General features: G+C 46.5%; 1 protein-coding gene across 1 annotated transcript in view; it reads right to left on the bottom strand.

The window, feature by feature from the left end:
• Nucleotides 1-10,830: 10,830 nt before the first annotated feature.
• The window catches only part of CCR75_006027 (uncharacterized protein), a gene marked incomplete at both ends in the record, with an annotated part of 4,713 nt that continues 2,814 nt past the window's right edge, over nt 10,831-12,729 (bottom strand). Inside the window, 2 exons of the mRNA XM_067964100.1 lie at nt 10,831-11,173; nt 11,252-12,696. Of these exons, the coding sequence (XP_067817117.1) occupies nt 10,831-11,173; nt 11,252-12,696 (1,788 nt within the window). The remainder of the gene's footprint in view (nt 11,174-11,251; nt 12,697-12,729) is intronic.

Genomic DNA, 12,729 nt, shown 5'->3' on the forward strand with positions numbered 1-12,729 from the left:
GTTGATGTAGTAAAATTTACTTTATGGGTAAAACACCCTTTTGTTCTATATAGAATTAGGTTATCACTAAAATCCTATGTGGCAGCCGCCAGATATGCTAATTAATTTAGCTAGGGTAAGGTTTATAGATTTAAATAATTAAATAAAGGTGCGACTATTCACACAGACGTGTTGACTTATTCGATAGTGTGGTGTGGCTTTATTATTGATTCTACGTAAGATACATTAAATCGGACAACTTTATCAAATAAAACATTCACTCACTTTTCGGTTGCGCCTACATTCTTGAATCGTGAATGAGCAACTCGTCTCATCGTGTAAATCACTTTCCTTACAAACAACATGCATACAAAAAATACTCAAAAGTGACTCAATAATTGCGAGCATAAAGCCCAACGAGATCGTATTATGGTTAATCAAGCGATGCTTTGCGATATTCTTCATTACCGCTGCGACGGGAAGTGACGACGCTATCCCTGCTTTATTCTCCTTCATGTTTTGATTGTACCAATCAACAAAGAGAAGCTGATCCAAACCTCGTCGGTTGTCAGTGACTAAGCCTCTGCAAGAGCTGAAAGTAGATACACTTTAAGCTCGAGTACCCACAGTAATCGTGCCGGCATCCAATCGCAGCTTGACATTCTGCATCGTAGCTTTCGTTATTTGATCAAGACAAGTCTTTCATACTAGCAGCTTGTCCACCGGCGTCTTTTTAAGTGTAACACAAAAAAGGTATCGCACGCTTCCACAATATCGCACTATCCACAGAGGCTAACAGCACTAGCCACGATCGATAAAGTCCATATTTATTAGTGTTGGCCATACCTGGAACCCTCTTCGAGTCGAAAATCCTCGGGCGTATAGTCAGAAGCGATTAATCACTTTTTGCAGCTTCCTACCTGAGCGTGGCAACTGTTAACGAGTCCTGGAAACAGCACGCCACTAAATAGCACTCCTTAACTTTTTATGCACGGTCTGTTGCAATAGTCAAAACATCTATGGCAATGGTCAAAACGTCTGTGGCGATAGTCGCACCCTTAAAAAGAGGTCAGTAGCGTCTAGTGCCTTCCTGAAACTTGTGCATTGATCTACGCGAGTAAGAAACCTTGCTAAGGCTTATACTCTCGGGCACTAGTTGCCACTTGGTTCTACGGACCCCTGAATCCTCTAACCAGAATTATTTAAGCTCTATGAGCTTGTACAGCTAACTCACTGAGTTGTTGAGCCTATTCGTTCTATAGAATTTAGTGACATTCTAAGTCCATAAGTCTTTCTCTGACTTAAGGAGCAAGGTAGCTCCGCTACACCTGGTCATGCTCGTAGTCAATTTAAGCCTGAGTCTTTATAAGACTAAGCCTCTGCGGAATCGGACACACTTCCCAGTTTTCTAGGGACGAAACGCGCAGCGTTTGAGAACCTCAAAACCTCAATTCGGGCTAGAACACATTAAGTTCATCATGTCCCAGATACTAGAGATTGTGTATGCAAGGCTTAAAGCCTTCATGCGAGACGAATCATCTCTTATCGAACAGGTCCATGACCACTAAAAAACGGCATATATGCCGACTCAATACAATTCTGTACCTGATCCAGAGCCTATAGCTCAGCTTTTTGCTGTCAATGTTATTACATTTGAGGGTAAAGAGGGCGAGAACCTCCTTTTTTGGATCAAGCAAATGGAGATGTCCATTGACTCTGCCTTGTTCTCAACAGAACGGACAAGGTGGCTATGGCCATTTCCAAACTCGAAGGTAGAGCGATGGAGTGGGTATTATCGTGCAGCACGTCCATAAACGACGCTTTTTTCCACGTAGGATTCGCTGAAATCGCTGAAATAGCGAATCCTTCGTGGGAAAAGCGTCGTTTATGGACGTGCTACACGTTAATACGCACTCCATCGCTCTACCTCGTAAGAGCTATAATTGACATTTTCCCTATGGATTACAGTTCTTACCTGCTGGTTTGTACTCCCCGATCAGATTTTTCGTACGCAATCACGACTCATAGCAACCCGTCAGGGTAAACGAACCCTACGGGACTTTGTCCAGAAGTTGAGAGCACTCATTGCCGCTATGCATCCAGACCCGGTGCAAAAAGCAATTTTTGTAACCGTCTTTATGGGGGGGTCTCAATGAAGGCGTTGTCCGGGCGGAATTCTACCGACCCATCCCGTTACTTTTAAAAAGGCAGTTGCCATAGCGCTACGCGCTGAATTCGACTTTAAGTCCGCTCATCTCAGCTCGCCCTTTTTGCGTTTAAGCTCTTCGAGCACATCAGGATCGTCTAATAGACCGGAACCCATGGACCTTAGCTTCGTTAAGGAAGGAGAAGAAGAATTTTAAGGTATCGAACACTTTCGGCCGCATCCTGGCATCAAAAAATGTCTGTGCAAAACCTCCGTGAGGGCGCAACAGTTGTGTCACTAGACGATTAAATGTAGCCGGGGTGTTGGAGATCCCTTGTGGCATAACCAACCACTCCCGTAGCATACCGCTTGGGGTGCTAACCGCTGCAGGCGGGAAATCACTAGGTCGCATGAGCAATTAGTAAAAATTATTGGCTAAGCCAAGTGCATTATTCATCGTTCATCCCACCCAATTGCTCTAGACAATTTCCTTGCTAGGAATGGGGTTTTGTGCTAGGATAGGCTTTTTGACACAAAATGTCGGTGTCGAATGGAGAGATTTTCTCTCGCCAGCCTCGTGCTTAGCACGGAAGGAATTGTCAATGTCGTCACACTATTTATTTGGTAAAGGCCACTGTCGTGTAACACAGTATTTAATTCCACGAGCCAAGTCATTTTTTTGATAAACACCTTTATCTGGAAGTAAGATAGATGGGGCTTTCGTAGACACCACATCTTGGAATTCCTTAACGAAGGATTAGATTGAGTCCGTCGGATCTTTCAGGATCGATGATCCACTCCGCGCATTAAGTGTCCTCCAGGACGAATCCGTTTAGGAGCGATGATGAGTTTAACTCAACATTCGGTCGAATCACCACCACTTCAGATAATTCACCAGCCTTTAAGGCTCGGCAACAGACAATTCGTCTTGCTTTAAAAGACTGCTATTGGTTGTCATCTCGATAGAGAAAAGACCCACGGCTCCGTGAGCCAGATTTATTGGTGGCCAAGCTCTACAAATAGGTAAGCTCATACATTCGCAGATGCGAAACTTGCCAACTAGTTAAACCTTCGGCTCATGCCGCGGCATCACTGGCCAGCCAGCCCGTACCCAAAAGGTGTTGGGAGTCCATTAGTATGGTTTTGTGTTTGGCCTACCGGAAGAATCGGCCGGTAACAAAGGCATCGTTGTCTTTGTTAGCCGGTTGAGAAAACGGCTCATTTAGCGGCTGTGCGAGATATGGTGAAGGTACACCAAGGATGTTCATTGATCGCATGTTTCGCCAACACGGTTTGCCTTTGGCAATTTTCTCTGATCGAGACCCGCGTTTCACGGGTAAATTCTGGAAATCGATTTTTGAGTGCTTGGCATCAGATTAGACATGTCCACAGCGGACTATCCGCAGGCCGATGGTCAAACTGAACGAAGTAGGCGTGTTCATAGAAATGTAAGCAAATTTCTTGAAATACGATTTTGCGTCTTCAGACATGTGCGTGACACAGTGGCTAATAGCCAAGACTAACAGAAAGAACAAGCGATGGGCACAAGTTGATTTGATTCTTTTGCGGTCGGAGACCGAGTTATTCTAAAGCTTTTTGCGGTCTTTAAGACCAACTTGCACCGGTGCCTGATTAAACCATGGACGAGCGTCTCAAAGAGGTCGCGGGTCATAGCTTGGCCAGCTGGACCTCCGGTGAAACGGCGAGAGCGCCAGAGGAGATCGCTACTCGCGACGCTCTTCATGAGCAATACATTACGCCAAAGTTAATGAGCGAAGTCAGTATCTGACGCGTTTTCGTGATCAAGCCCGTGGGGCTTCGGTTATCTCAATGAGGAAGATTCCGATCGTTTTGTTTCCAAACGAAACAAGGAGTGAAAACAAAGTCTCATTTGAGAACTGGGTTCATCGAGCCCGCCACATCCGTAATAGTTACAATATCAGAGATTTTGCGGATGCGGCTGATGTTTGGTTGGAACGAAAGCTTCGCTTCGATTTCGCCAAGCTTAAGGCCAAAGTCCAGTTTCGTTCGGCTAATCCTACGTCTAGTGGTGGGAAGCGTCGTTTGACGCGAGTTGACCCTAAGCTTGGAGCTCAAAAAGTCAACGGCGTACGGGCAATCTTGCCAAAGAGGTACCTGTAACTCCCAAGAGTTTTCAGAAGAGGAGTACCCTAGCCACTTCACCAAATGCTTTTATTGGCCCTTAGACGACGTAGCTTTAAAGGCTTCTTCACGTGAAATCCAAGGTTCCCCCGCGCATCAAGCAGCGCGGAGGGAACCGAAATCTCGATGGAAGCATTTATGCTCTAAGGCACGAGAAGCAACTTCTTCGTGAGGTCCTTGCTCGGGTTGAGAACTCTTTTGAGGTGGTTTGGGGCCGTCGTTTATCGCTGAAGCGTCAGCAGCCTCGTTTAGAGGACCAGCTGGACATCCTGGTGAGGATGCAGCAACCTGGGGCACGACCGCCTGTCACGGCGCAAGCGCCTTCAAGTCCACGTGGGAAGGGTCCTTATACGGTGTAAGCAAGCAAACGTAGAACACTGGGTGTGTGCGCAGCTTGCTAGGGAGGTTTAGCGTATAAGCTTGGTCCTTCTTGGCCACGACCGTAAATGGTCCAATAAAGCACGGGCGCAATTTGGTCTTGAAGACCGCGGAAGCGAAGTTGGTAGGTTGATTTTTAGCGTTTAATAAAGCTCGGTCTCCGACCATATAAAGAATTTATACAGCTTCTGCCTTTGGTATCTGCTTGTTCTTTTTGTTTGCCTTGGCTATCAGTCATCGTATCCCTTACATGTCTTAAGACACTAATTGCGTCGCGAGAAACTCGCTTACTTGTTTCCGAAGGTAATAGGGCTGATATTAGCAAGCCTATCGGCTAATTCTCCCCTACCAAGCCCTGAACCACGCAGTGGTACCGTAATGGAACGCGTGGGTGGGTGAGACCGTTGACATAGAACCGAGTATAGCCTGTAGAGGCATGTACAGCGTTATTGAACGCAAACTCCACCGATAGGAGCATGAAGCTCCAGCGCTTTGGTGTCTGAGCGCACACACTGCGTAGAACGTCTTCAATGACGCGATTGACACGTTCAGATTGACCATCGGTCTGCGGATGGTCCTCAGTGGACATATCCAATCTGGTGCCAAGCACTCGGGAAATTGATATCCAGAATTTACACGTAAAACGGGGGTCCTGATCAGAGACAATTGCCACTGGCAAATCGCGTTGTCGAAACACGCGGTCAATAAACAGCCTTGCTGTACCTTCACCATTAATGGAATCCGGCACGGCCGCTAAATGAGCCATTTTGCTCGATCGGTCAACAAAGACCACTATGCCGGAGTTAGCGGCACCGAAAAAAAGTCCATACCAATGGACTCCCAACAATCTATGGGTACGGGAAGGCTTACCAGTGGCGCAGCAGGATGCACCGAGGGTTTAACCCGTTGGCAAGTCTCGCCTGCGCGAACGTATGTGGTGACACATTTATAAAGTTTGGGCCACCAATAAATCTGGCTGACAGAGCCGTAGGTCTTTTCTCTACCGAGATGGCCACCAAGGACAGTATCGTGTGCCTCATAGAGGATTCGGTACTTCAAATCCTCATCATGAGAAATAACGACACGCGGAGGGTCCGCAGTGTCCGTGCAATAAAGCAACAGGTAGTTATCGATAAAAATCGATGTAACCTTGCACGCAACGTGCCGGCAATTTAATACCTGAATCAGAGTTCTTAGAGCTAGTAGCAAAGCTACACACTGTTCATACTTGGCTTAAGCCGAACGAATTAATTTAGAAATAGGCGACATGAAAGTCGTTAAATGCGAGAGCACATAATCCGGCTTGCGTGATAACGCATCGGCCAAAGCATTCTGCTTGCCAGGCTTATACTTCACCTCGAAGTTGTATTTTGCAAAAAAGGATAGCCATCGGGTTATTCTCTGTGAGAGGTGGGGCGACTTGGTCGCAGTTCGTAGTGCGCGTGACTGTATATATCACAAACGGCTTAGAGCCTAGCCGATGAACTCTGAATTTGACGAGAGCATACTTCATAGCAATTAACTCTTTGTCATGAACTGGGTAGTCCTTTCCGCAGCTTGTAGCTGTCTAGACTCGAACGCAATTACACGTATACGCCCCTCAGCATCTGTTTGTAACGGAGCACTGCCAATGGCAAAATCTGATGCGTCACAGACGACACTGAAAGGCCAATTTGGATTTGGCACTTCCAGAATCGGGGCATGGATAAGGCTATACTTAATTGCTTGAAAAGCATTATGCTCTGAGATCGTCCATCACCAATCTTTATTCTCCTTAAGGAGATTGGATGTTGGCCTAGCCATATCAGCGTAATTTTTGCTATATTTGTGTATATAATTGGCTAGGAGCCGGCCAATCTACTATGCCTTTTACCTTAGCGGGATCCGCTCTGAGGTCTCACTTTCCAATGAAGCACCCTTAGAAAGAAATTTCTTCTGCGCCAAATGCATTTAGATGCATTGGAATACGATTTATTTGAGCGCATACACTCCAGCACTGCTCGCAAATAGTTAAAATGTTTTTTTTTCACATCCAACCAACCCTTCTCCGCGCGACTACAGACAAAAATGTCATCATATTAAGTCTGTGCATAACCTCGATGAGGGCGGAACAGCTGCGTCACTAGACGATTAAATGTTGCCGGGGAGTTGGAAAGCCCTTGTGGCATATTCAACCACTTCCATAGCATGCCGCTTGGGGTGCTAACCCTTGTAAGCGGGATATCGCTAACTCGCATGAGCAGTTGTTAACAACCATCGACAAAGTCAAGTGCCTATACATTGTACATCCCACCATATTGTTATGAAGAATAGTCTTTAGGATTGGGGGTTTGTGCTGGTATAGTGGCAGAATTAAGCTTTTTATAAGCATGTACAATGCGCCATTGGCCATTTGGCTTTTTGACACAAAATGTCGGTGTCAAATGAGGAGATTTGCTCTCTCGTACCATTCCAGCCTCGTGCTTAGCACGGAAGAATCGGCAATGACGTCACACTACTCCCTTGGTAAAGGCCATTGTCGTGTGACACAGTATTTGGTTCCCGGAACCAAGTCAATTTCATGACGAACACCTCTATCCGAAGGTAAAACAGATGGTGGATTGGCACATACCACATCTTGGAGTTCCTTAATCAAGGAATAAAATGGATCCGTAGGAACTTTAAGGATCGATGACTCACTTCACGCACTAAGTGCAGCTTTTGTGTCATCCTAGACAGCTTTGTCTGGAAGTGACGATGAGTTTAACTCAATTGTTGGTCGAATGACCACCATCCCAGATAAGTCAGCAGCCTTTAAGGGTCGGCCGCACTCATCAATAGACATTTCGTCTAGCTCTAAAAGAGCATGTAACGAAGGGATTGCCGCAAGACTAACTTTATCCTCAATGTTAGCGGTTACACCATTTACAAGCGTGTGGAATTGCTCACTCGTATCACTTTGTGAGGGTATAAACGCTTCGTGTCCCTCCTGTCTTGGAGTGGAGACAAAACACCTCTTAGAGGCCGGGACATTTACGTCCCCGACTTTTCCAGCCTGTATTCGTTCTATACCAGACATTGTGTCTAATTTGACATCCGACAAGGAGTTATGAGACACAACTTCCTTATCCAGCGAACGTTTACGTGTCGCTTCACGTGTATTAGAAGGGTTTGACCCATAATGCCCTGGCGAACCGCCGATAGTGCCACTATTGACACTCAGTATGGTGCCTCCTCGGCCGACCATACTTGGTGGACTTAGACGTGCCACTCCACGTATCTGAGGAATATTGCACCCTTAACGATTCGGCCTTAGGACAACAATGCTTTCAGCATTCAGTGAATCGTTATAGCTCAGGGATATTGCACCCTTAATGATTCGGCCTTAGGCCAACAATGTTTTCAGCATTCAGTGAATCGTTGTAGTGTCACTCGACGGAGTACGTACCGTTCCACATATTTCTACTTAGTCGGGCTCAGAATTAATGTTTTTAACCTTGGTTTTTAATAACTCAGACATTTCAATGTCTAAAACACTGACAGACTCACTCAATGATCCGCGCCAATAGCGCTTCTCTTGCCTAACAAAGGTGGGTTCATGACTGTCCAAAACTTTGCTAGGAATATTGCGCGTGGCGCCTAAGGTTTTAGACCTCCAATCGATCCATGGCTCATGGTGTTAAGGCCAGGCCATACCAAAGATGAGATCATATCACGAATTCAAATCAAGGACGAGCAGCGTTCCATACTGTCAAAGTCCAAAAAAATTATACCTAAGTTCAATGGAACTTTGAAAGCAGTGACACGAGTCCCAGTCGCTAAGCGAATAGTGATTGTTTCACCTACATGCGCTTTAAGCGCCTCAACGTATTGTTGAATTTCTTCAAGTAAAAGACGTCGAGCATGATTGCAAGATGCTCCCGACTCAATTAAAATTGACCACGCCTTATCAAAGCCCTTTACAGTCGCTTGAGCGACCAGCAAGCCAGGCTTGTACTCTCGCCCCGTGCCATTAAGCAGGGGCTAGGTTCTGTTTACTCTCACCTCCTAGAGGTTCAACAGAGCCTAGGTAGGGCGCCCCGTACCTACTGGGTATCGACGTTTTACCGCACCGTACCAGATCTCTGGTATAGGTCGGAGCTGGAGCTCTTTCGAGCTTTACCCAAATTTCGTAGGGGGCAGACCGGACGTAAATCTTTCGTGCTTCCGCACGTATAACATCTACGGATGGTCTTATGATGCTCCACAGCTTGAAGAGCCTCTTCTTCTTCCTTCACGAGGCTTAGATCCATAGGTTCCGGTCTATTAGACGGAACCCATGTGCTCGAAGAGCTTGTTCGGTAAATAGGCGTGCTAACGCGAGCAGACTTAAAGTCGAACTCAGCGCGTAGCGCTATGGCAACTGCCTTTTCGAAAGAAGCAGGATGAGATCGGAATAATTCCGTCCGGGCAACGCCCTCATTGAGACCCTCCATGCAGATTGTTACGATAATTGCTTCTTGCACCGGGTCTTGATGCATATATGCAATGAGATTTCTTTACTCCTGGACAACGTCCCTAGGGTTCGTTTACCATGTCGAGACGCTAAGAGCCGTGCTCGCATGCGAAAAGCCTGATCAGGCGGTGCAAACATGCTAGCCACCTGCTGTTTTAGCGAACTACATGTGGGAAAAGCGTCGTTTATGGACGTACTGCACGATAGTGCCCACTCCATAGTCTACCTCGAGTTTGGAAATAGCCATAGCCACCTTTTGCCGTTCTGTTAAGCACAAGGCGGAATCAATGGACATTTCTATTTGCTTAATCCAAAAAGGGAGATTTTCTCCCTCTTTTCCTCAAATGTCTTCACATTTACAGCTAGAGGCAAGCCTTCGGCTCTGAGTCAGGTACAGAAATGTACCGGGTTGGCATAGATGCCGAAAAGTGGTCCTATATCTGACCGATCATGGAGGCTTCGTATCGCATGAAGGCTTCCAGCCTTGCATGCAGGACCTCTGGTCCCTGGCAGATAACGAATTCCTCGTGTTCAACCCCAAACAAAGTTTTGAGCTTATCATAAGCGGCGCGTTGCGCTTCTGACAGTTCTGGAATCCTTCCATTTTCGTGAGGGTTTAGTCTTGTAAAGACTTAGGCGTAGATTGACTACGAGTGCTACCAGGTGTAGCGGAGCTACCTCGCTCCTAAAGACAGAGGAAGACTTTAAGACTCAGAGAGTCGCTTAGTTCTATTGAACTAATGGGTTCAACAACTCAGGGAGTCGTACAAGCTATTAAAGCTTAATGAATCCTAGTTCAAGGGATTAGTGGCCGAGAGTATGTACCTTAAAAAGGCTTTTATCTATCACAGATGAATGCGCAAGCCTTAGGAAGGAACTTAACGCTTTAAGATCAAAAGGGGAACTGCACTTTACTAATTATTTAAATCTAAAACCTTACCCTAGCTAATTTAAAAACAAACTTTGGCCGCCAGATTTGTATCTGGCGGCGACAACATTAGTTACCCATAATACATGGGATTTTAATTTTTTAACTTTTTTAGAAATGGATAAAAGGGTATTTTTCCAAATGCATCACAACAACGGTTCTCCAACCGAAGTGATCCATAACAGTTGGTTGGGGGGGGCGTTACATAAGTGTTATTTCCTATAAGAGGGAAAATAAATATTATTTTCTATAAGAGAAAATAAACAAAGAAGTATGAGATTATTATCCTTATTAATTTAACTTCAATAGCTAAAGACCTTAGCTACTTAGAAGCTTCCTCTGTTCTTTTGTAAAGTAAAGTTTCGAGGCACCTAACCTCCACTGTAAGTAGTGTAAGCTTAATTAGTTCTGATCAGTACTAGCGAAAGGTGCCCTGTTACAGCTCCCGGCTGAAAACTCAACCTCGGGTGTGATTATAAGAATTTGCGGAAAGGGTGTGAATTTGTGGAAAAAGGGTGCGAATTTAAAAAAAAGGTGTTAATATAACTTGTTCCGTATTTTAAATGCCCAGGTAGATCAACTTTACACAAATAAATGTGGCGCACATTGCTCGGAGAACAACAACCCAAGCAGCTATTTGCTGCAAGCTGACGAGTCATGGAAGGCGATTACTCGCATTGCGACCTGTCGGAGCCCGACTTTGAGGGTGAGTTAACGAAGCGAAGCGTATGGCTTAAGGAATGGCGCAAGCGTTACTTCGTGCTAAAGGGTAATAAGCTCTACTTCTGTCGAGCGCAAGGCGAACCGGCGCACGGGCTCATCGATTTGGCCGACTGCCTCACGGTGAAAACAGCAGAAGACAAGACAAACAAGCGCTTTTGCTTTGAAGTAGCCACACCCGATTCGACGTTTTATATGTACGCAGAGAATGAGACGCAGAAGGACGAGTGGATTGGTGCTATCGGTCGTGCTATTGTCAAGTTCTCGAGTTCCTTTACAGGTGACCAAGACGACGAGACCTCGTAGGCAACACAAAATAATTGCAATCGCTTGCAAATGCAGTGCACAAACTCGTCCATACTGCTGCTGTGCAATGGCAATAGGTCTTATAAAAAGAAAAACATATTTACAACAATACGTGCAATTCGAAAACAAGCCATCAACGGCTACCCTGCAAGGCTACTTTTCCGAAAGCACTTTAAAAAGACTCGGCACCACTTCCATGCGCCATGGACCATTTTGTAGCACTTCACCATCAATATTCATGCAGTCATCGGCTTGGTCGGGCGTGACCTCCACGGCCTTGATCTTTAAGTACGAAATCAGCTCGCTCTTGAGCTCCTTGCCCATGATGTACAATCCAACGAGCTTGGCTGTAGCTAAGAATCCACCCTTGCGAGTGATAATGAGGTCCATATTGCCATCTGACGGATGCGAATATGCGCCATCGGGAGTGATGTTGACAACACCCACGACAATGTAGCTGTTCCTGTCTTCCTTCCACAATATATCCGGAAACCGTTTCCGGCTTGCCGGGCTAGAAATACCACCCGCAATGCCTCCCCATGACTTGCGTTGCTGACTGAACCGGTCCATATCGTACACCGTCCCTTCTTCGACGTCAAATTGGTCAAGAGCACCCATATCGGGATAGTCATCGTACCGAATTAGCGGCGGTTGTGGCTCCGTGAGCACGTACCGAATGTGACCCGTGTGTTGCTTTGGTAAAACGACAGTGCGCTTGGCTTTAAGGAAAGCATATCGGAGCGTACCCATCCAACGGTAGCGTTCGGACTCGGCTGCAATATCCCCCGCCACGCCCCACCCTAGACCGCAGTAGCTGTAGTGCACGACCTCTGGATTGGCAACCGAGATGGCTGTTACGACGTCCAGTGGGCGCATTTTGCGTTTCATAATGCAGTAGAGCGCTGAATTGACTGTCGGAATCCCGGCTCCCGTTCCAAATGCATTTTGCGTACCAGCAGAAATGAGCGAAATGGGCGTCGAAGCAACAATTTCTCGCCACTCGTGTTCAGGACGAGTCAAAAGTCCATTCATAAACTCACATAACGTGCCATCGCCGCCAATAAACACAAGAGCTTCGAAACCATCGTCGGATGAGTAACTTTTACCCATTTCCGTGCCGTGGCCCGAATGGGTCGTTTCCTCTACAACATACTTAAAATTACCCAAATCTAAGAATGGCCTCACTTTTTCTTGCCAAATCTGACGCGCCTGTCGCTTGCCAGAATGGGGATTGACCACTACTTTTAAAAGCCGTTTTTCACCAATAGGCGGCGACCGAGCTTGCCACCGCACAAGCTCCTGAATAGCTCCGACCCAGCTCTCCATGACCTCCGTCTCGAGGCAATGGAAGTCGATAAATTTAGGCGTTCGCAACAAAGCTTTGGCTCCCGTGCCGTTGCCCTTTTGAAAGTAATGTACACGAAACGTAGCGGCTTTCTTCTTGCCAACAACTTCTGCCCCGACGACGTCGTCTGTCGCGAGCATTCCAAGCGTCTTCTCGCCACGAGACCAAGCGATTGTGTCCGGGTCAAGCCTCAACTCGCACTTACGAAGACGATGTCCGACCCGCACGACCGTGTTCAGTTCCCGATCAATCGGAGCCTCTCGCATCGAAAAAGCCGTGACCCGACGAAT

This window comes from Bremia lactucae, linkage group LG14 (genome assembly GCF_004359215.1).
Source record: "Bremia lactucae strain SF5 linkage group LG14, whole genome shotgun sequence".
Taxonomy (NCBI): Eukaryota; Oomycota; class Peronosporomycetes; order Peronosporales; family Peronosporaceae; genus Bremia; species Bremia lactucae.